The sequence below is a fragment of the Chinchilla lanigera genome, unplaced genomic scaffold (assembly GCF_000276665.1).
Source record: "Chinchilla lanigera isolate Chin_1 unplaced genomic scaffold, ChiLan1.0 scaffold00037, whole genome shotgun sequence".
In the NCBI taxonomy this organism is placed as follows: Eukaryota; Metazoa; Chordata; class Mammalia; order Rodentia; family Chinchillidae; genus Chinchilla; species Chinchilla lanigera.
The window spans coordinates 20,826,182-20,849,667 of NW_004955438.1; the positions used below are offsets into that span (position 1 = coordinate 20,826,182).

At 45.8% G+C, this 23,486-nt stretch overlaps 2 protein-coding genes across 3 annotated transcripts in view; one reads left to right on the top strand and one right to left on the bottom strand.

Moving 5' to 3' along the window:
- Setd3 (SET domain containing 3) overlaps window positions 1-389 on the bottom strand; it is a 71,978-nt gene extending 71,589 nt beyond the window's left edge. Inside the window, exon 1 of one of the 2 annotated variants that reach the window (XM_005390415.2) lies at window positions 231-389. The gene's annotated coding sequence lies outside the window, so the exon portion shown is untranslated. The remainder of the gene's footprint in view (window positions 1-230) is intronic. The other variant, XM_005390417.2, reaches the window with a different exon arrangement.
- A 247-nt stretch (window positions 390-636) lies between these two features.
- Ccnk (cyclin K) overlaps window positions 637-23,486 on the top strand; it is a gene marked incomplete in the record, with an annotated part of 23,679 nt that continues 829 nt past the window's right edge. The window contains 11 exon segments of the mRNA XM_013517170.1: window positions 637-739; window positions 9,592-9,840; window positions 10,290-10,371; window positions 12,054-12,185; window positions 15,207-15,312; window positions 15,805-15,862; window positions 16,741-16,910; window positions 17,203-17,480; window positions 18,158-18,191; window positions 20,451-20,522; window positions 23,164-23,486. Coding sequence (XP_013372624.1) covers window positions 9,644-9,840; window positions 10,290-10,371; window positions 12,054-12,185; window positions 15,207-15,312; window positions 15,805-15,862; window positions 16,741-16,910; window positions 17,203-17,480; window positions 18,158-18,191; window positions 20,451-20,522; window positions 23,164-23,486 — 1,452 coding nt within the window.

Sequence of the window (23,486 nt, forward strand, 5' to 3'; positions counted from 1 at the left end):
CCCGGGCCTCGCCGCCACCGCTCATTGGCCGGCGCCTCGCACGCCTGCGCGCAGCCCCGCCCCGCCGCCCAGCCGCCGTTCCGCTCCGGGTCCTGCGCCACCATTGGACGGGCGGCTCCTGGGAGAGAGCTGCCCGCTCGGCCGCCAGCTCTGTGGCTGTAATTGGCTGAGCTTCGCCCACGCCCTAGTTCTGATAGGGCCTACAAGCGCCATAGGCCCCGCCTGCGCACCCAAGTTCCGTTAGCAGGTTCGGTTGATCACGAATTCCCTTTCGCCGCGAGTGTCGGGACCGCTGGGCTGGACCCTTAGCCCGCTCCTCCCACTTCACGCCTCAGCCCCCGACCCACCCGGTGGGCGGGGAGGAAACACGCGGCTAGTTCCTCTTTTAAGAGCTCTACTTTCTTCTGATTGGTTGATAGGCGCCTGACGCTAACCGCCTCTCCGGGCTCCAGTTTATCTTCGTGAGACGCAGCGTGATGACGTAGTTCCCCGACATTCCACATCCAAGATGGCCGCAGTCTGCAAGGAGAGACGTCGCTAAGGGGCTTGCCTGAAGAGTCGGGTGAGTGACCGACCGACCGCGGTCGGCGCCGCCCACTTCCTGCGTACCTGGAGGTCCGAGTAGGGTATGGCCCACTGCGGCGGTCGGTTGGGGGAATCTCGCGTTCCGGTTTCCGCCCCGCTCCGCTAGCCTGCCGACGGTGCCTGTCGAAGTTAGCGGGCGACGCGAGGCTGTGAGGTGGGCTTGAGGACAGGGCTTGCGGCGCAGGGCTGGGCGGGGGCCCAGCGGACCCGAGAACTGGTGCCGGCCCTGCGGTGGGGCCGGCCACGGTTTGGGGGACTGTCTAGCGAGAAGAGAGAGGGAGCTGGGCTCTCAGCGCGCGCGCGGCCGCAGACCTCTGCATCTTCCCGTTCGATCCCGGGCGTGTCGATCCCTATGTTGTTGCGTCCTGAGGCTCCGAAACCTCTTCCTTACCTGGGGTTCTCCGACTTAGAGAACGGAGAGCCGAGTGCCCAGGGTAGGACGAGGAGAGAGGAGAGGGCACTTCCGCATGAGGCTCTTTCCTGCCCGGACCTCGTCTCACCCATCCTCTCCGGGTGGTTCGTTTGCTCTTATTACAGGAATTGTTCTTTAGAGAGCGGAGCTATAAGAGGTTATCCAAAAACTCTGAAACTGTTGTCAGCACAGCGTAGCCTCAGCAACGCTGCCTGAATTTGGATTGCCAATTAAACGGAGCTTTGGCTAAGTCATTTGGAGTTAAGAATGACTTTTAAAAGCAGTTGCTTTTATGTTTTCAAGGCAGACTTGGCAGTGTCTGTGTATCTCGATAGATGTAGCTTTATACAGGCTCCTAACGGTGCTTTGCACGTGTAGACGCTCACTACGGTTTCTGTGAACGATACTGCGAAAAGTGAAAGTGCGGAGCTTTCAATCCTGGGCACCTCGAACACTAACTTTTTGTGGACTCTATATTGCCAAACGAGCGAATGGATGAATGATGGCGTCAGTAGTATTGATAGACGTATTGATTGAAATTGTTCGTGTTCCTAAGGTGCTTATTTGTTAAATAACGTTGACTCTAATTGACTCTAAAAATGTAGCCGGGCGTGGTGGCGCACGCCTGTAACCCAAGCTTGTCCAGGACTTTTTTGGGGGGTAAATACCGTTAATGTTTAATTTTAGAGAAGTTCCCCTTTTGTCTCATTTTGATTATAGTGTGACATTATTGAAGCATACTAGTTTGTACGGATCCGTTGGGTTCTTGCTGTACTCCAAAGAAACGGCGGCGAGAATGAGGAAAAAGTAGACAAGAGACAAAAAGGGATCAGGTGGGGGTCCTCTCTCCTGAGCGGAGAAGGGGAACGACCCAAGGACAGAAGAGCGTTTATTTTATACCCTCGAGAGGTTGATTGATTTCAGCCTCTCTGCGCAGCAGTCAGTTAACAAGCTACAACGGCTTGTGTACATGCTTCGAGGAGCTCCCGTGTTCTGGGGCTGGCTTCGTTACTTTCCATCTTCAGCCGCTCCTAACACCAGTTGAGTCCCATGCAAGTCGTGTTTTACATTCGGACCTTCTTGGAAGTGTAGTTTGTGCCAATAAGCAAAAAACACAACTGTTTATGAAGTTCTTAAATTTTAAATGCCATTTCTAAAATTGAGTGTTACAAAAAAATTAATCATAGTTTTGGCCTGTAAAATGAGCAGGTTAATGTCAGGAGGTTATTTTGAAACCAGTGAATTCACTTGAGTGGATTAAGAGTAAAATGTAGCTGGGCTTGGTGGCGCACGCCTGTAATCCCAGCACTCAGGAGAGGCTGAGGCAGGAGGATCCTTGCGAGTTCAGGGCTAGCCTGGGCTACAAAGTGAGCTCAAGGCCAGCCTGAACTGCATAGCGAGACCCTGTCTCACAAAGAAAAAAAAAAAAAGAGTAAAATGTTTTTGGTTTGTTTTCTCAAACATTGGGTAAGAACAAACAATCAAAAGTTAAATTCGATTTGTATTTTCAAGGTCATATAAATTATATACTAGAGTAATTGCTTATAGGATTGTAAAGTATCAAGGCATGGTGGCAGACACTTGAAATCCCAGTACTCAGGAGACTGAGAAATCCACACCAACTGAGCGTTGATCCTCTGATCCCTGTGAGTTCGAGGCCACCCTGGGCTATATAGCGAGTTCAGGGTCAGCCTGAATTACATGCTGAGACCCTATCTCAACAACAACAAAAAAATTTGGTAAAATCATTGTTCATAGTTTTTGAGAACTCCTAAAGTGACTAATGATAAAAAGAAGGCTGCAGTCTGGTAAATATCTGTTTTCACAAAGAGCAATTAAATGACTCTTGGGTGCAAGGATTTATTGAAGATCTGACTTAGAATATTACTGGGAGGGCCGAAAAAGGTTCTGTGAATACTTGGGAAAGGAGGACTGATTCCCTAAACCAACAGGACTCTGATAAGGAAAAGTCAGGTAACACAAATCATATTTTCTTGTTCAACTTCGAGTAGTCAGGAGATTGCTGGCATGAGTCAATTTAGGTTTCCTTGAGACACTAAGCATAATCTGTCCTAACAGACACAAGAAGTATATGTATTTTGGGTAAGATGTAGTTAGGTGGATGTATGCCCATTCACATTATTAAACCCAACATGTTTATTGATGGGCTGGTACTAGCTTAAAGAGAGGTCTTTAAAAATGAGCTATTAGGCTCTGGTCTTGCCCTTCCTCGGGTTAGTACTTTTTTTATTACTAAATGTGTAACAAGCATACTTCTCAGTTCATAAATCCACACCAACTGAGCGTTGATAAGTAGGCACCGTGTACACTCAAGATTTAGAGTTCTTCAAAGCTGAATTAAGCCAGCTGTGGTGGCACGTGCCTGTAGTCCCAACCACCCAGGAGGCTCATCACAAGTTACAGGAGGATTGCGAGTTGGAGGCCAGCATAGGCAAGCTAGTGAGAGTTTCCTCTCAAAAAGGACAGAGGATGTAGCTCAGCACTTCTTAGGTTCAGTCCCCAGTACCAAAAGAAGGCCAGCTGAAATAATAGCTCCATGCTGACTATAAATTAGGAGTAAATTTACAGGGACTCAGTTGTACTTGTTGAAGATAATATGAGGAAGATCTGTCTTGACAAAAATACATTTCATTTATAGACAGAGTAGTATCTAGATTGAGGGAGGTAATATCTTCATCTAAAGTAAGACACATTGTGGCTGTGCCACTTGCTAACTGTGGCAGGTTGCTGTATGTCTCTTTGGCTCTATTTTCTCAGTGATGAACTGTGAAGAAAAGAAACATTATATAGACAGATAGGGTGGCACGTGTCTGAAGTCCAGTGCTTCAGAGACTGAGACAGGAGGATCATGCGATTGATATTAACATAGGCTGCACAGTGAGACCCTGGGGTAGGGTGGGGGGATAGAGAGAGGGGGGAATGTAGCTTGCTCAGTGGACAAAGGATGGATGTGGTACTCCCTCCCCCCATGTGCTGGGCAGATCATAAAAGAGTATTTTTTTCTGTTTTGATGGTTACTATTTAGAGGCTATTTAGTAGGTTAATTAATGGTTAATTTGTATCACCCAGCTGAATTGAATCAGCCTGGTGCTGGGTGTGGAAGGACTGTTGTCAATAGCATATGAAGAGAACTGGAGGGGAAGATGAGCTGCTGATTCTCCTGGAGAAGCTTGTCACACTGATATGAACTCAGCTGTTCTCAGCATCGAAGGAACTCTAGTCCTTGCTGTCACTGAGGATGGCTACAGTTCTCTTTCAGAGAGCACTGGTTCTTACCTTGAGCATTTGCTTCCTGGCTCCAGCGCACATCCCTCAGCCTGCTGGCACAGATCTTTCATCCCACTGGTGCAGACTCTCTAGCTTCCACCACTGACCTCTGGGCGTTCCCTGTACAAATCTTTGGTACAAACTTGCGTGAAACATTGTCGTGGCTCTAGGCCTCCAGCTGAAGTCATGGAGGACATTGCCATGGGCTCTGGGTCTTCAGCTTGACTCATGCAGGTCCTCAGCTGGATTTTTGGGTTTCTGGTGTGTGGACAGATCTCTGGCACTCTTCTGCATTTGACTCTTTGGGTGACTATTATAAAATAATCCTCTGAATTATGTGTCCTATATTAAATCCATTCGCCTGTAAACCCTGATTATAACAGGCACTTTGAGTCCCTAAAAACCATGCTTTTAAAAATGGTTAGTTTAATTGTACCCTAGAGAAGGAAATGTGAAAATTGTTCTCACATACTTGAAAGACAGTGGGTAGATAAATGTATTTTCAAAGCTTAGATGGGAGTTACAGAGAGTTATTAAAAGATAAATTTCATTCATTGTTTTGTGCCTTCTATCTGGAGACTGAACAGAAAGATAAAATCGTTGCAAGAGTTATAGAACACCTACTGTTGATACTCAGCAGTACCCTGGGCTGCTTTCTCCACTGAGGTCACAGTATCAAAAGCGGCTGGGTGAAAGTTAGTGAGAAACCAGTTCATATTATCATTTTGTTTTGAGGGTGTGTGTGTGTGTGTGTTTCTGCACACACAGCACACATCTTACCCCTGACCTAAATCCCTAGCTGTTTATCTTTTATGTTGAGAATGGGTCTCACTAAGGCTTGGCTTAGATTTAGAATCCTCCTGTCTCAGCCTCCTAGAGTGTTGGAATTACAGGCATGCACCACCACACCTGGCTTACAATTAAGAGGAAACTTCTGTCCTGGGTAAGGGAATGGTGTAGTAACCTTTACTATGGTTTCCATAATTCTAAATGTTGAAAAATGCATTTTACTTTTCATCATGTAGCACATAACTGAAAAGTGTTGCTGAAATGCCTTGACATGCTGCTTGTTTATGGCGAGATTGTCGTTCTCATGGAGCTCGTAAATCCCCAGTCATTTTTACAGTGATCACAAACTGGTAATGAGAAAATTTACAACTTCAGTGTCTTGTGAAAAGTAATTGAAGAGTAATAGGGAACAAGGTTATAGAACTGAGGTAGGCACTTTTTAAAGAAATGGATGATTTATAGGACTGTTGATCTTTTTATGTACATTTCTTTTCATTTTGTTTCCTGTTTTGTTCGTTCTGCCCAGAATCTAAAGATTACGAATACGGACTTTGGTACTAGAGCATTAGGTTATTAGCATGGCTTTTAGCCAGTGACCACAGGTAAAACAGACTTGAATATATTTATGATTTATCTACTTGTGAACTGACATTCTTTCCATCTCAGTTTCTTTGCAACTTATTTCTACCCCTTTTGCATTCTATCCCTTTCTTCTCAGCAGATGTCTTGCATGCTGGTTCCCAGAGAAAGTGGATCCTTTTCTTAGGAATTACTTCCTCCCTTTTAAACAGTTCTTATTACATCTTCTTCCAATTCTGTTTCTCAAAAAAAGGAGCTTCCTTTCTCACACTTTCTCACCGTGCTTTTTATTATCTCTTGGTCCTTTAACCCCCTTAGGAAACATAACAGCCTGTCCTCTGCCTTTTCACTGTTACTTTCTTGAGCAACAGATGCCTCAGAAGCTTTCTTTCTGCCCTTCTACTTTTCTAAAAATGTGCTTTTACTTATGTGTATATCTACCTTATTGAGATATAATTTACATAGCATACAAAAATCATACACTTAAAACTGACATGGTAGTAGTTTTTATTATATATTCAAAGTTATGTGACCATCAGCTACTACAGTATAATAAAGTTTAAGATTTCTTTCTACTTCTTTTTCTCCTTAGAGTATATCTCACTAAGAATGTTACTGGGATCTCAAATTACTTGAAGTAATTTTTTTGTGTGGTTAGGATTGTGCATTTAGTATACAAGGGGTTTATTCTAAGGGTAGGATTTGCTTTTTTCTTATTATATTTATCAATATATTAAGTAATTGCATGATTGAAACGTCAAACAAATGGAAGTAGAGCAAACCTTTCTTATAGAAGAATTCTAAATAATAGATGTTGAAGGAATGAGGGAAATGGAAAGTCACCATTAGGGAAACCACAGTAGCCAGGCATAGTCAGGAGGCTGAGAAAGAAGGATCACTTGAGCTCAGGCGTTCAAGGCCAGCCTTGGGCAACATAGAGAGATCCCGTCTCAAAAAGAAAAAAAAAAAGTAAAGAAAAACCACAATAATAGTTGTTGTACAAGATCCTCAGATGAATGCTAAAGTTAGTGAGGTAAGACTTTAAGAAGCAGTAGGTAGTTGCACAGTATTTTGCACTGCAGTGTTTTCCAGAAATTATGTATTCATCACTGTGGTAGTTTTAACAAGTTCTTTGATACTTCTTCCCGCAAAAGGTAGAGTTTAATTTCCATATCAACAAGTAAAGACCGTGGGCTGAAACTGGTGACTGGCTGCTAAAGAGTGGAAAATGAAAAAGGCAAAATAGTAATGAACAGTGAGAAGCTGGCGTACCCTGTCATAATCTAGAGGTCATGCGTGACCTTAGGTGTAAAAAGTCATTCTGAAACCTCCTGCCCCTGATATGATGTGGTGAGAGGGACATAGACTCTGTGGCATTCTCCTTAAAACTCCACTCATGGGGAATGGCAGACCTAAACCAGCAGACAATTTATAAAATGTCTGCTCAGTGTTCACATACTGGCAAGGTCATAGCAAAACTGAAAAATCTACACAATTTAGAAGAGATGGGACTAAGTAGGAAATATGACACCTAAACATAGGGTGGCATCCTGGATTGGGTCTTTCAGCAGAAAAGGGGATTTTGGAAGAACTCAAAATCCAAGTAAAAGCTACAGTTTATTGTACTATTAGTTTTTAGTACTGTTCTTATGTAGGATATTAACTTGAGAGGCTGAATTAAGGGCATAGACAGAAAATCTCCTGTACTATGTTTATACCTTCTATAAATCTACAATTGGGCAAGGGATACAGCTCAGTGACACAAGCACCTGCCTGGCAAGCATGAGGTCCTGAGTTCGATTCCACATACCAAAAAAAAAAACTACAGTTATTTTAAAATAAAAGAGTTCCCTAACCAGTCAAAAGCTATATAGGAACAATAGATTGGTGAAGTCCTGTTCCCATCTTTGTCCTCTCATTCAGTTCTTTCCCATTTCCTATTGATAACTTTATTGTTGTTTTTGAAAATTGGGAGCAAAACTGTTCTCATACCTAGATATTAGCGTACTATGTACGCGGCCCTGCCCTTTGCTGATCCTGGAATCTCCGTCTTTTAGCCACACGGTACACTGTTGTGTTCCTGTACCGTGATCTCGTTCACCTCGTCCCTGTTGCTGAGCACTTGGGTTACTTACAGATTTGTTGTTGCAAATAACGTGCAGTGGCTAATCTTGCGCACATGTTGTTTCATACTTGTGAAGTGTCTCCAGAGACAGTTCCTAGCAGCAGGCTCGCCAGGTCGAAGAGCAGATGTGTGTGTCATTTTGTTAGATACGTCAACTTCCCTGCTGTGACAGTTGTTCCATTTTGTCCTCCTACCCACAGTCTATGAGAATGCGCACTTCTCCCTGGCCTTGGGACAACAGTAAATTGCCAACATTTTGGAATTGTGCCAGTTCGCTAGATGAGAAATAGTGTCTCGTGATCATAGTTTCTGAGGATTTAGTTAACAGCCCCCCAACATTGCCCGATTTAATAATTCACATACAAAAGCATAAATTTAACTCATGCAGATTACCTTTTCTAATTACTTAATTCTTCTGTTGAAGGAAACAGCGTGTTCCCTTCGGAGGTACCAGGTACAAGGAGTAAGCAAATACTCAGCCCTGCTGGGTTGCCTTGCCCACCAGAGAGGAGGCTGTCGTTCTATTCAGGGTGTCAGGTCCCGAGAACGAGGTGCCCGCGGATGAAAAGAAAAAGTTAGAGAGACAAGAAAAGCAAGAGAGGCAAAAGTCTGGGATTAGGGGATTTACAGCCTCTCACACTGCAGCCCTGATCACCCATCTCAGTCACCTTTTATTGAGCAAGAACCAAGGGTGTAGCTAGTACAAATGGGCGGATACCAAACTTCTTTTTTAGCAAGGATAATTAAAGAATTATCCTTCTCCACATGTAATGCTACACACACCTGTAATCCCAGCACTCAAGAAGCTGAAACAGGAGGATCATAAACTCAAGGCTAATCCGGGCTGTATAATGAAGCCTTATTTTAAGAAACTCTAACGAATAATAAATCATTGTGTCCTCAATGTGTTCTAATCAAAGAATGTCCTTCTCCACAGGAGGGAGGCTCATAGGACAAGGGCGGCTTCCAGGTGAGCTGGTGGAGCCCTGGCTCAGATCCTGGCCACAGAACTGCTGTTTTCTTGCTCACCAAATTCAGCTGGCTCCAGCCACCTCTCTTGGAATCCTCCTGCTGCCCTGTTTGAAAATGTCTTCTTTTTCTCTTGGAAGCATGGGGCTTTTAGACAATCTGTGTTCTGAATGAAAAAAAGGGATAAGGATAAGAAAGCAAGAATAATCTGAAGCACCTTGCTCATAAGACCACCTCCTTCCTTCCACCCATCCCCCCAGTCACAACACCCACACACCACTACACCCACACACCACTACACCCACACACCTGGTGTATTGCTCAGTTCAGTGACTTGTGCAGATGTAAACTAACCCAGTCCCGAGGCTTTTATAAGTAGAGGGCCTGAATGAAATCACGTAAACTAAAACAGGGAAAATTTAACTTTGATAGGTGGAAGAAAGGATAATTTTGAAGCATAAATCTTTGTAGGGGATTAACACAGGTCCAAATTTCACTGAAGAATGGAATCCAGACCCTCATGAGAGAAGTGTGTGTCTAGTAAATAAAAGCAGAAAGGAAGTAAGATATACTTGCTTTCTCCCAAAATCTTGTCCAAGCTTAAACCTTTCGCCTCAAGAGGAGGAGGAAATGCTCTTATCTGGGAGTTACAGTACTGGAGTTACTTAGTGTGTGTGCTGAGTTGGCTTTGGAAGTTCGCCTTCTCGTTGGCCATCAGTAGAGTAGTTCCTGTAGAGAATTTTGATTCAACATCAGGAACACTCTATGGCAGTAGATTGCTAATGATAATTAGGATGACTTACAGTGTGGCATCCTTTCCCAACTTTGTATCTTTTTCTCTTAGGATTCTAACATCTAAAGAGAACTATTTGGAAAGAACAAGTCTACTTCAATAAATGAAGGAGAACAAAGAAAACTCAAGCCCTTCAGTAACGTCAGCAAACCTGGACCACACAAAACCATGTTGGTACTGGGATAAGAAAGACTTGGCTCACACGCCTTCACAGCTCGAAGGACTCGATCCAGCCACAGAGGCCCGGTACCGCCGAGAGGGTGCACGGTTCATCTTCGATGTGGGCACACGCTTGGGACTGTATCCTGATCCTCTTGGAAATCTCCCACACTACCACCAAGGATTGAATAGATACTGTAGACAAAATACACAGTCATTTCTCTGCACTAGGACAGTTCATGTATATCTTAGTTGTTTAAATGTTTTTCTGAATATATAACTCCAGGGTTTTTCTGTTTCTGGTTTATCATTAAATGTGTAGACTCAGCCACTAAGCAAGTGGCCCCCCAGGAGGAAAACCAGCACCCGTTAAGATAACAGCTGAAGTGTTTCTTAAGGCTAGTTAAAAGTAAGACTTCGAAGTGCTCATTCTCGAACCAAAAGTCTAACACCCTGAGATGCCCATTCTACCTGCTGTCCTGTACGTTATCACTGATTTTTTTGTTGTTCTTGTCTTTATTGTTTTCCTGCATTTAACTAAAAACATCACCTATAGAAGTTATTGCTAAAGTCCTTAACCAGTGAAACAGACACTATGACACCCTGGCAACTGGAATAATTTATTTTCATCGCTTCTACATGTTTCATTCCTTCAAGCAATTCCCAAGATATGTAAGTGTTTAAATGTTACTGTGATCTCTACCACATTATTATTTCCATCCACTTTGGTGGACACATTATAGTCTCTCTTATCATATTTACTATGAATGCTTATTTTTAAACAAAATCAAGTTTGAATTATGTCTTTTCCAACTAACTATATTGAAATCTTTAGGAGACTGTGGGGCATTGCTATATTGTGCTTTGTGTGAAAGTTTGCTTCCCTGTTACCTTTCCCAAGGTAAGTTTGGGCCATAGGAGAGGTACAGATAGAGGGCTGGGACATTCAAGGGGGAGATGAATTACATCTTGCAGGGATGGGGAAATGTGCATGGGAGTGGTGCAAGTCATAAGCTAAGCCTTGGGTATACAGAGGGCATAGATGTACAGAGATGGGTGAGAATAGTGGTCTGTCCAGAACTGGCTTGAGCAGATGCAAGGGGAAGCGCGCAGCACATTCGACAGCCCAGCCAGGAGCTCCAGGTGGAGGGAGGAAAATGGTAAGACCTTGGGTGAGGGTAGGCCGAATCAGAGCATGATGATCCCTAAAGCTGGAGAGGAACATTTGACTTCTGTAGGTAAACAGAATTAGACTTCAGAGGAAGGGCATTTTGTTTGAGTGTTCTTTCCTTTTTGCTACATTTTATTAGATTTGTGTGCTTGTCTTCCTTGCTGGTTTATAAAGTTCTTAGGAAACTGTCAGAATTAACACTGTCCTCTGGCAGAGTGGCATCCAGTGTAGTCAGATTATGTGAAGAGAGAGGCATATAGAAGGGTAGGATTGAGCTGGGGGAAGCTGGGGAGAGAAGATCAAGACCACAGTGATACAAGGACTACCCTAGGGTTGAGGTAACTGGAGAGAATGCCTTTGTCCGTTGCAGCTACGGGCTACTGTAACAAAATAACCTCAGGCTAGGTAATTTATAAATAATAGAAACTTAGTCCTCAATTGTGAAGGCTGGGAAGTTCAAGACCAAAGTGCTGGCAGATTTAGTATCGACTTGCTATGTCCTCACATGATGGGAAGGAGGAACACGTGCTCACTCAGGCCCCTTTCATGGGGTTGGCCGTCCCTTTATAGGGGTCGTGTGTCCAATGCCCACCTCTGAATACTGCTTCATTGGAGATTATTTTCAACGGATGAGCTCCAAGCAACACATACATGCTGACCATAGCAGGAAGGAAAGGAGGTGTGGACAGTGCTACAGAGGTGTATTCCACATGACATGCATGTAGTTATGCTTGTTCTCTTTTCATAGCGGTTTACTATACAGAAAGCTGAAATCTTCCAAACAACAATATAAAAAGGAAATTTGGATCTGTGGCTTTCTTTTTGACATCTGACAATTTTCTTTTTAAAAATAAATTTTATATATTTGTGGGTTTTTTTCCCCAGAATTGGGGATCAAGCCCAAGGCCTCATGAATAATTTGCTAGGCAAGCACTTTACCACTGCACTACACTCCCAATCCTAAGAAAATTAAATTTTAAAAAATTTTAAAAGTTTAATTTAAAATCTTTTTTAAATTTTGAATTTACAAACCAAATATTTTTCAGTGCTAAAAAATTTTCTTCAAGCTTTTAGAGTATCAGACTATAAATGAGTAAGAAGGTGGAAGAATGAGAGGGCCTGGTTTATTGGGAAGGTTAAAAAATTTGCTGCCAAAACATAAGACTGTTTGTCTCTCGTTTAGGTGACAGGAGCTTGTTGTCTCTTTTTGGCTGGGAAAGTGGAAGAAACTCCAAAAAAATGTAAAGATATCATCAAAACAGCTCGTAGTTTATTAAATGATGTACAATTTGGCCAGTTTGGAGATGACCCAAAGGTAAGAACCGTAACTTCCTGCCTTGAAATGTTGATTCCTTGTGATAGCATTAAGATGCAGTGGTACCTGTATCTGCCAGTCCCTTGGGTTCCTAAGAGGGCTCGTGTAGAAGATACTCCTTGCTGTGTAAGATGGGAAGGAATAGTATGTAGCCTCACTCATGTAGTGCCTCCTTGTGTGCCCATAGTGTCCTCGGCACTTGGATATATGATTTCTTGGTTCTGAATCAAGAAACTTCTGTATTTTGGTGTCATTTTATCTTGGAGTGAAGGCACAGTGAAGAGTTACCCAGAACCCACTAACAGCTGGAGGTGATATGGACACATTTCGTTAAGGTGCTCTTTCCCAGGAGATCGCTGCCTTACCCAGGTGGCTATGGTATAGGCCTCGGGCTGCAGCCTCAAGATGGTGCTTCTGTCTCATCACCACTGCTGCATCCTTGCCATTGTGACCCAGTGGGAAAAGTCACACAGATAACTTTGTCCCCTTCTCAAATGTAAGATCCACAAGGAGCAAAAGTGCCTAGCACAGGGGCTGGACATAAGCATTCAACAGAGTCCCATTAAGTAAATGACTAGGGTTACAGAGGAAACTCAAAATCACAGTTAAAACAAGCTCAGGTGATGGGGCTGGTACCCTCCGTGCTCAGTCTGTCTTAACCAGCTGCCACGCAGCTCTTACATGTGGAACAGAATGTGCAGTCTACTTCAGTACATACTGTGGTTGTGATTAATACTAAAGCTTTATAAGCATTGTCAGTGTGAAATAGTTGTCCCTTAAACTTAATTAGAAATCCCTTAACTTATTTATAAAATTTGAACTTATTAGAGACTCAAATTAACAGTAATCAAACGTTGATTTTTATAAAACAATGTAACCATCAGAGAATGTTTTCTACACCTGTAGGCAGATTTCAAAGATGGTGAGTCTGTGATAAATGTCCTCTAGCTACAGGGACATGTCATGCCTCAACCAAGTTGTTGTCATGGGCAGATGAACCTCGTAGCTTATGAAAACTGCTGTGAAGGCTGACCGCACATGTGTGGGACCCCTGCATGTGAGGATGCCTGACAGCAGCTGCTGTGTGCTGCCCCAAGCTTTCCTGGAGAAGTTCCTCTTTACTTTACCTGTCACCACTATATCATCCACTTAGGAAGCCAAGACCTGGTCTGGGTACAGCAGAGTAGAAGTTCTCTAACTCCACTCCCCTAGAAAATAGGAGTAGAGGAATATCACACTAGTAAGACCTAAATGGGCCAGTGAGCTCTGCCCAGCTCCTCTCACATGGGCAGCCAGAAGACAGACTGTGTCTGGGAGCAGGGAAGACCCAGTTCTCTCCTTGGCAAAAAGAGAGCAGTTATTTGGGGAGGCAGTGTAAGTACTTTGGAAAAACAAAGTTGAGTGTGTGTAATGTTTTTGGTATCAACTAGCTTTACTTTAACTGGGTAGTTTTCCTGAGTAATATTAATTTCTCCTCTATTCAACACATACTTAATTTAGCAACTATGTTAAGCACTAGGTAAAACTTGGCAAAACACCTGTGTTCTTTGCTGTCATGGGTTTTACAGTTACACTGCAGGATAGATTTTAATAAGATAATCATGTATCTCCTCATGAGAGTTAGGAAATGCTATAAAAGATCATTTAAAGGTACTCATAGAGCATTCTGCCCAGGGACCCAGGTAAGCAGAGAACTGCAGGAAAGCTTCCCTGAGGATGGGCTGTGCAGGTGATGTATTATTACCCATTAATTTAATACTGGAAACAAAGAGCAGGCTGGTGTTGGGCTGTCTTGTAATAGTAGATACGCCACTGCCTGCAAACTGTTGGCGCACTTGCTAAGTTTATTTCTAAATTTAGAAGAAATGTGAAACTTCTGGGAAACAGGTATTGACAACAACAGGCAAAAAAAAAAAAAAAGATAGAGATAGGAAGACTTTTTATACCCATACTCTGTGAAAGGAAAAAACGCTTGGGAAACTGGGAGAGAAAAACTTGAGTCTTGCCGTGCCATTTGGAACAATAAATCACTATAGAATCATCTCTGTATTCTTGAAGTAATGATGTGCTCTGGAATGAAAGTCATTCACTCATGTCTCCTCTTGCTGAAGGTCACGTTTGTGGGACTACTAATGATGTGATTTTTTTTCCGTCTGCAAAGCTCTTTAAAACTAAGAGACTGAAAAGATTTTAATAAAATGTTTATAGGATGGTTCATTATAGTTAAAAATCTCTATTTTCCCTATTCATTCTATAATAAAGTCAGTGAGTTCCCAGTCAGACCAGCAATGGCATTTTTTTTAACATATTTTGGGTTTGAAACTGTGTTTGGTTAGGAACTTCCAAAAACAGGCCACTTTGTTAAAACCGAGGAGTAACAGTGAAACTAACCCTTCCCAACCTCTTTGTGTTGCAGAAGTAGATGAACTGATCAGTGATCAGAAAGATTGTGTGTGTGTGTAAATACATGCATATGTAGTATAAGATAGGGATTTAGCTATCATTTCCAATAAAAGGAAAAATGATACCTTTATATTTTTTTAATAAAGTGTTGGGAGAACTTATATAAATGAAAGATTTAAAGGTAAAAGTGCTATGCATTTATACATGCACACTGCACACGTCTGTGTACGTACGCATGTACAGGGATGCACGTGCACACAGTGTGTGTGCTAGCTTGGCTTTTGTGAAGCTGACGATTGCCGTCTCTCCCATAAGGTTTCCTGGGAATTTTCTTCTGTAGGGGAATCTTGAAAGAAATCATTCAGTTTTGTTAAGGGCAATTCGTGTGTATTTGCAAGTAATACTGTTTCCAAGGATCTTTATTTTGTTGTCATTTTCCTTGAGTTATTACTTTAGTTAGTTTTTCTACCTGTTGGGAGTTCTTTTCAGAATTTATCAATGTGTCTAAGCTTGAATGGAGAAGGAGAAAATGAACAAAGAAGAGAAAATGGAAAAGTCCAATTTGTTAATGTTGTTTGAAACTTATAATTTCTATCCCAGTACTTTTTTTTCTTTTAGGAAGAAGTAATGGTTCTAGAGAGAATCTTACTACAAACTATAAAGTTTGATTTACAGGTAGAACATCCATACCAGTTCCTACTCAAATATGCAAAACAACTCAAAGGTAAGGAGGAAAAAGTTTCTAAAAGACCTTTTTTATTCCAAAATCAAGTCTTTAAAATTGAATGAGGTTCAAATTGGCTTCTCACGAGAGGAGCGCACAGTTGATGTGTGAGGCTCCCAGGACAGAGTTTGCTCAGCAGCGCAGTGCAGCAGCCATTACTGCTGCTTCCCTCTTGCAAAAACAGGTTCTGTCATGCAGTTGCCAAGTGATACGAAGCAGGAAAATGAGTCAGAATTTTTAAATAGACTAATAAAATTAGCCTGGCAGCCCGTTTTCCCATACATGGTATTTCAGTGTAGGTCGTGCAGAGAAAGAGCAAGTGATAGGGAAAGAAGAGGGGAGGATGGAGGCCACCATTGTTCATCTGTCCTTTCCCAGGTGGAAGCTCTGTCCTGTGCTCACACACCGTAGGTTTTAAATAAATTCTTGTTGTTTCTTAAGAATTCTTCTCCCCTTGTTCTTACTAATTTTTGCCTTTTTCTCCATTCCTAGGTGATAAAAACAAAATTCAAAAGTTGGTTCAGATGGCATGGACCTTTGTAAATGACAGGTACATGTGTTCAAATGTTGATGTAATTGTAGAATTATAATCAGACTTTATGGGTCATTTAATTCAAGGCCCTTAATTTGGGGGTGAAGAAACTAATGTACCCTGGATAAGCAGTTGGAGAGCTGGGGCCGAAGTCCAAGCTGTGGCTTCCCAGAAGAGGGGTTTTCTTCCCAGCCGTGGCTTGGTGGTGTAAGAATTTGAAATTTTAGCACCAGTTTGAAACTTTACATCCAGAACAATACACTGGAGAATGTTGACAACAAAATTCTTAGAGCCCATTTAGTTTCTCGTAATGACTCTAGAGGCAGAGTGTTTTTTTTTTGTTTGTTGGTTCTGTTTTTTTTTTGTCTTTTTGAGACAAGGTCTCACTATGCAGTTCAGGCTGGCCTTGAGCTCACTTTGTAGCGCAGGCTGGTCTTGAATTCAACGATCCTCCTGCCTCAGCCTCCCAAGTGCTGGGATTACCAGCATGCGCCACCACGCCCAGCTAGAGGCATAGTGTTGGTGGGAATGCCAGTAGCTGGGGAGCCAGCAGCCCCACCCTCACAGGTAGGGAGGCTTCCCTCACGTGTCTTGCAGAGTGTTTGACCTCCCCATAAAAATTCATTTGAAGAAACAGTTCAGTGGCTAGGATTTCAGCAGGGAAAGACATAAACCTTTTTCATGTGTTTCATGATGTAGCAATTTTTAATGTGTTCCAATTCTTCTGATTCTTTAAAGTACAGTTAGCTGATTGGTACCTAAAAACTTGCTTCCTTATTTATTATACATTAATCATGCAGATGATTAAATCAGCCAGTTGACATGAAGGTAGATATAACATCAAATCTCCATACATGGGGTTCATCATAAATGTTTTCTCTCCTTGTTGATTCCAGTCTCTGCACCACCTTGTCACTGCAGTGGGAACCGGAGATCATAGCAGTGGCAGTCATGTATCTCGCAGGACGTTTGTGCAAGTTTGAAATACAAGAGTGGACCTCCAAACCCATGTATAGGAGATGGTGGGAGCAGTTCGTTCAGGACGTCCCTGTTGATGTTTTGGAAGGTACTGGGTGTGTGAGCTTTCTTGTGTGTGCCATCTTTAGGTGATTCTTCAGTGACAGCCCTGAGTCCCTTCAGATTCTCCTCTGTAACTTTCAGTTTGTTCAAACACATAGTTCTATAGTTCTAGCAAACTAGAAAGGCAGCCCAGTGTCAGACACAGCAAAGATGGTGCCAGTTACCAGTGTGATTCCTGCTTATTAGTCCATGTGGGGGATCAAAGCTGAGTTTTTTCTTGGTGAAATTTGACTTAAAGTGTCAATTTGTAGTGAATGTAATTGTTGGCTTTCATATAGACATCTGCCACCAGATCCTAGATCTCTACTCACAAGGAAAACAACAGATGCCTCATCATACCCCTCATCAGCTGCAGCAGCCCCCATCTCTCCAGCCTACACCACAAGTGCCACAAGTGCAGCAGTCACAGCCATCTCAGGGCCCCGAGCCGGCCCAGCCCCAGCAGAAGGACTCGCAGCAGTCAGCCCAGCCGCAGCAGCCGCCGCCACCACAAGTCCAGCAGCCCAAGAAGCTGTCTCCACAGCCCAGCCCTCCCCGCCAAGCGAAGCGCGCCGTGGTGAGTGGGCTGTGGGCACCAGCACAATTGCACTGAACACTGAAGCAGGGGAGCCTGAACACTATGGTCTGTTGAACCGGGTGGGCTCTGTCCTCCTGCTGCAGCCTCCACTCTCGGGCGTCAGGGTGCACCTTGTCCCCTGTATTCTCTTGTGGGTGCTGGTGACACGCAGCAGCCCAAACCTGAAGCAGGACTGTCTCCTTGCCCCAGTCATCCCAGCTGCGTGCACTGGCTGCTGGAGTAGTTACCTCTCCTATATGCTTCCTAAGTGTTCAGGGCTTTAGTGACACACAGAGTATTTGTAAAAGTTTCTGGCCATCAGGTCCTCCTCCCACCTTGGACACATCTGTGTCCAGGACACATCTGTCCCCCATCCAAGGAGCCCAGCCACTGGCGGAAGCCATTTGGTTGCTTAGAGCCCCCAAAGGAAAGCAGGTGGCATAAATGGGCACCAGCAAACCCCAGAGACCCAGTGTAGCAAGAGCCTGAAGCCTGCTGTTGCCGAGAGCACTCCGCAGAAGAGGGGTCCTGCCGTGTGATCTGTCCAGGGAAGAAGGGCAGAAATGGTGGGGGGCATGGACATGGGCCGCATAAATCTGCTTTGTGGCCACATCCTCTCACTGATCCTGCTAGTGCCTAGGGGCTTGGTTAACCGCCATATGTTTTCTTTTTAACAGGTCGTTTCTCCCAAAGAAGAGAGCAAAGCAGCAGGTAATACCCTGTTCTTAGGTTTCATTTATGTTTCTGTGAAAAACTTCAGGGTCACTTAAATACCTGGTCAGCATTGTTTCCTTTCAGATGTAAATTAGATTTAAAATTTAACTTAAGAGCCATGAAAAACTTTTCCTGCCTGCCAGGAAAAGTGTATCCTCTTCTCTGCTCATCACCAGCCTGTATAATTTTATAGATTGTTGACAAGAAGTATCAATTCAAGGAACATTAGCTGTAAAAATGTACTTGGGAACAACTAAGAGAATGCAATTGTGGCTGGGCATACTGGCTCACACCTGTAATGCCAGCTACTGTGGAAGCTGAAGCAGGAGGATCACAAGTTCAGGGCCAGCCTGGGCAATTTAGTGTGACTCTGTCTTCAGATAAAATACGAAAAAAAGACAGGATATGTGCTCAGTGTACAGGGATCCTGGTTCAATCCCCAGTACCAAAAAAACAAAACAAAACAAACCTACAATTCTGAATGTAGGAAGCCAGTTGTAGCAATGTTTATTTTGAGGGAGGAGTTATGCATGTCATCAGTGACAAAAGCGAAGGGCCACAGGAGTGCCTGTCCTCAACACGGTAGCAGTATTGCAGGCTAGGAAGGATGGAGGTGCTGGGGTGTGTGGCCCCAAACGCCTCAGCACACCCTAGCACCACTGCTTAGGTGAGCCAGACACCTTTTAAACACTGGCCTTCTTTTTTTTCCACATTTGTAGAACACCAAGTTGCTTAATTTGTTTCTGTATTGAAACTAGAGGGAGTAAAAATCTGAGTGGTAATCCCAGCTGTAATCCCTTACAGTGTCTATGTTGGTCTGCCCCGTCCTCCCGAGCACTTTGAAAGCATGGACCATATTTACTCTTCTCTGTTGCCTTGTTGCTTAGTTCTTGGTTCCAATGAATTATTCATAAAACTATTATGAGATCTCCCAGTTATGATAAAGCTCTGTTTTTCTTAGCGTCTTGGGGAGAAAGATGAGTTCAGTACAGGTGAATTTTTTTCTAGCCCCAAATCAACAGGCATTAAACATAAGGCACTAGTGGGCTGTGATCCACGCCGCGTGGTGCATGCTGTTGGCCCGCGCTGACACACTGCGCAGTGAGAGCCAGGAGACAGCCCCAAGGGACCCTGCGGGTCCTTAACTTGCATTTGAGGAGTGGAGCAAGGTGGGAGGAGGACCTGATGAGGCAGGCAGAGCTGGCCACAGAGCAGAAGGCGTGGACCAGGACACAGTGCCCATGTGGCTTCCCTTATGCGATGACTACATGATAAAATAAAATTTTTGATCAGGTTAAATAAAATACCTAAATTAGTTTGAGCTTTTCCTTTTTCACACGCCTGCTGGAAAGTAAAAATCTGTGTACGGAGCACAGTCGGACAGCTGGAGGGCGGCTTAAGCTTGCCTGACCACGAGAGATGAGCGGCATCAGGGGAGAGGCAGGTGTGAGGCGCTGGCTAAGGGTCCAGGTGTGGGGTGTGGAAGTCGGGACTGGAGTTGGCAGAGACACTAGCATGTGGATTTACTGTAGAGAGAGGGAACTTGTTCTCCAAGTCAAAGCTAGCGCACAAGGTCCCTGTGCCTTGCTGCACAGTGTCTGCCTTCTTAAACAGAAGCGTTGGGACTTCTTGCACCCCGTCTTGCCCACCTGTGGTTGTCCCTGTGGTGGCTGACGACAGCTCCTTACCCCAAAGGGCAGTGCAATGCCCTGGTCGTCCTCCTTCAGGCCTCCCTCGTGCTTCCAGGTCTGTCAGCAGTGAATGCACTGCTCTGGCATGCTGCTAGCTGGAAATCAGTGTGGAGAGAGAGCAAAGCGGCTTCAGGTGTATCTGCGTAAGAATTCAGCAGGAAGGATTTCTCAGTGAGACCCAGTGGGGCTTGGTTACATGGCCCTGCTACCCAGGGCCTTTCTGTGAATTCTGAGATGTGGTTTCCCTGTTCATGATGTTGAAGAATTTGTCCTGAGAGGTCAACAAGGAAGCTCAGGCAGATGTGAGAGACAGGTTGACTGGGCGAAGTTAGCAGGCTGTGTTGTTTGGGGGAAGAGAGGTACTTGAATGATTTTGTTATTTTAAGAGCATTAATGAGTTCCTTGTTCAGTGGAATCTCTCATTCCCTGAAGGCCTTGGTTTTGTGTGTTCATTTTCTTCTAAAGAAATCTCTGACCATATGTTTTTCTTACTGTTTTCTCTTTCTGATGGGTTTTATTTACATGAAGAATATGAGTGGTTTTTTAACTCGCCTTTTCTTTTTAGAACCACCACCACCTAAAATCCCGAAAATTGAGACCAGTCACCCACCACTGCCTCCGGCCCACCCGCCTCCAGGTAAGCACGCCTGGTGCCCCGAGGCTGCCACGAGAGGAGGACCAGGGAGGGCAGGCACGGGGCTGTAGAGCGCCTGCAAAGACCGCATGAGCTGTAAATCATTCGTTTCCCGAACCAAGTACTTTGCAGATGTCACAGTCTTAAGCGTATCTGAATATTCTCTGACCTCTTCCATCCAGAAATACCAAGCTGTGCAAGATAAATGAATTTTAGGGAAATGAAACTGCAGGTTGATGAGCACTTTTCCAGAGCCAGGCAGGATTGCTGTAGATGTCAGAATCCCATGTCTCTCACACCTGCTTCCTGTTGGTAGGATGTCTTCTAGGGCATTTTGAAGAATAAGCAATTATTCAGATCACAAAGAGAATAAATTAAAGGGCATAAAGTTCTCACAGGTGTGCAGTGAGCTGAACAGCTTCTCAGACAGCAATGGAAACGGGAGGAGAAAGGCCTAAAGAACAGTGCTGTCCTTGCCTCTGCCCCACCTCAGAGCCAGAGCAGTGGGCTGGCGCAGGCGGAGAGGCGCGTGTCCGCAGGGCGGGGCTGTGGTGTGCCGGTGCTGCTGATGCGCTCGCTTTCGTTCTCACACCGCTACTATGCTGTGTGCACATGGGCAACTTCGGGCCAAACCCAGCCCCCAGCTTTGTGAAACCTTGCTCAAAGAGATGGCCACGCTGCTCGTTCAGGGCTTGTGAGCACCTCCTGGGTGAGAACGGGTCCCCAGCTCCGCGTGCACTCAAGGAGCCTGCGCAGTCAGCAGGGGCTGCTCCTTGTTCAAGGCCCAGAGAGCCTCCTGTGGAGGCCTCAGCGGCTTGTGCCCAAGCCTGTGGCAACATTGTGAAGCTCAGCAAACTGCCATGGGGGGAAGCTGCAGGTGGGACCTGGGAGCCAGGCAGGCCGTGGTTGGAGAGAGCGGAGCCTGGCAGCCATGGTGCCTGGGGGAACACGCGAGCGTCCGGAGGGGTCCTCGGGGTCACTGTGTGGCCCTCTGGTGCAGAAGGTTCGCAGAGGAGGTGGTGACGTGAAGGAGTGGACAGGTGTGGGACCCACCGTTCTCTACAGTCCAGGACGACAGGAAAATGGGTTCCACTCTGCAGGGAGGCCCGAGGGGCCGTCTGGGGCATGCGTGGGGCTGGGGAGAGAGCACACGGTCCAGTGTAGTCGCAGACGCTGGGGTGGGCCCTCAGGGTTGGGAGAGGTCGCAGGGCTGAGTGTTGAGGGAATTGGTTGCCTACAGGCGGAAGAGCAGTTTGTGGATTTTGGTGGACACAAGGCACTGGGGAGGAATTAAGGAGGTCAGCACTTTCTCTTTGGGTGGTACTGGGGATTGAATCCAGGGAGTGCTGAGTTACATCCCCAACTCTTTTCATTTGTGTTTTGAGAAAGGGTCTCACAAAATTGCTCTAGCTGGTCCTGAACTTGAAGTCCTCCTGCCTCAGTCTCCTGAGTAGCTTAGGATTACGGGTGTGCACCACCATGCCCTGCAAGGGTCTGTATTCATATGCGTAGTCTCCTCAGCCTTTAGAACCAAAGGGTGCATGGCCCTGCCCAGCGGTGTAGGCGGATCCTTGTGGGCATCTAAGCTCCTGGGTGCGGGTGCTGATCAGCACTAGCAGCCCGCTGACCTGTCCCCAGTCACTTCAGCTGGTAGGATGAGGGACGGGCAGCAGCCAGGGTGCACATGCCAGCCTGTCTCGCCCCGCGCGCGTCCACAGCTGCCAGGACGCCGTGCCACACTTCTCCAGCTCAGGAGAGCAATCAGCTTGTGTGGGCAGCTGGCAAGTATGAGGCCCCTGTGTGGCCTGTGCCTCAGCTGTTCAGGTCTTCTCTGGGCCCAGCAGTTGTTCTCCCAGGATTGCCCCCAGCTGCCTGGGAAAGGACACATTCCAAGCACTGTGCTGCTGCTGTGGCGGAGCACCTGATTCATCCCCCTGCGGGGAGGATCTGACATTATGGGCTGTGAAGCTCTGTAGCAGGGGCCTGTTGGCGGGTCGTAAGCTCAGAGGTGCTTGGGAGTGCGTGGCCTCGGTGCTGCTGTGTGTGCACACAGGCACACGCACATGCACACGCACACCCTTACGGAGGTCACTGGGGTTCGATCCTGCTTCGCTCAAGTAAAATGGAACCGGTTTCCGCACTGATGAATATATTGAGAATGTCATGGGCCTTGCAGTGGCCTTTTAAATGCCGCCTTATTCATTTGACCACTAAATGCTAGTGCTGCCAGCAGTATTGCCGTGTGGTCTGGTGCCTAGGCTTAGACGCCAGCGGCAGAGACAGCCAGACAGGGAGCCCACAGTTGCGTGTTGGTGCTAGAACTGTGCCAGGGCTGCCTGTGACTGGTGGGCTGGGGACTAGGGCGGAGGGGAGGGCAGGCTAGAGCTCGGTAGAGACCTGTGGATAGTCAGGAGCAAGAACGTGATGGCTTGGGACCTTACAGTGCGGGCCTTCATGCCAGGCCGCAGAGGTGGCTCCTATACCGTGCCCCTCCGCACGTATGGCTGCCAGGACCTAGGACAGGGACCAGAACGCCCTGACGTGACCCTGAGACCTGCTGTGCAGCTCCTGGCCTTGGGCCCACAGCCCCTGCTCCAGAATCATCTGGTCCAGGGCTTTGTGCTAACCTGTCTCTCCCCCACAGATCGGAAGCCTCCCCTCTCTGCTGCCTTAGGCGAGGCCGAGCCACCTGGCCCAGTGGATGCCAGCGACCTCCCCAAAGTCCAGATTCCTCCTCCGGCCCACCCGGCCCCTGTGCACCAGCCACCGCCGCTGCCACACCGGCCCCCGCCCCCGCCCCCCTCCAGCTACATGACCGGGATGTCCACCACCAGCTCCTACATGTCCGGAGAGGGCTACCAGAGCTTGCAGTCCATGATGAAGACCGAGGGCCCCTCCTATGGCGCCATGCCCCCTGCCTATGGCCCACCTGCTCACCTTCCCTACCACCCCCACGTCTACCCCCCC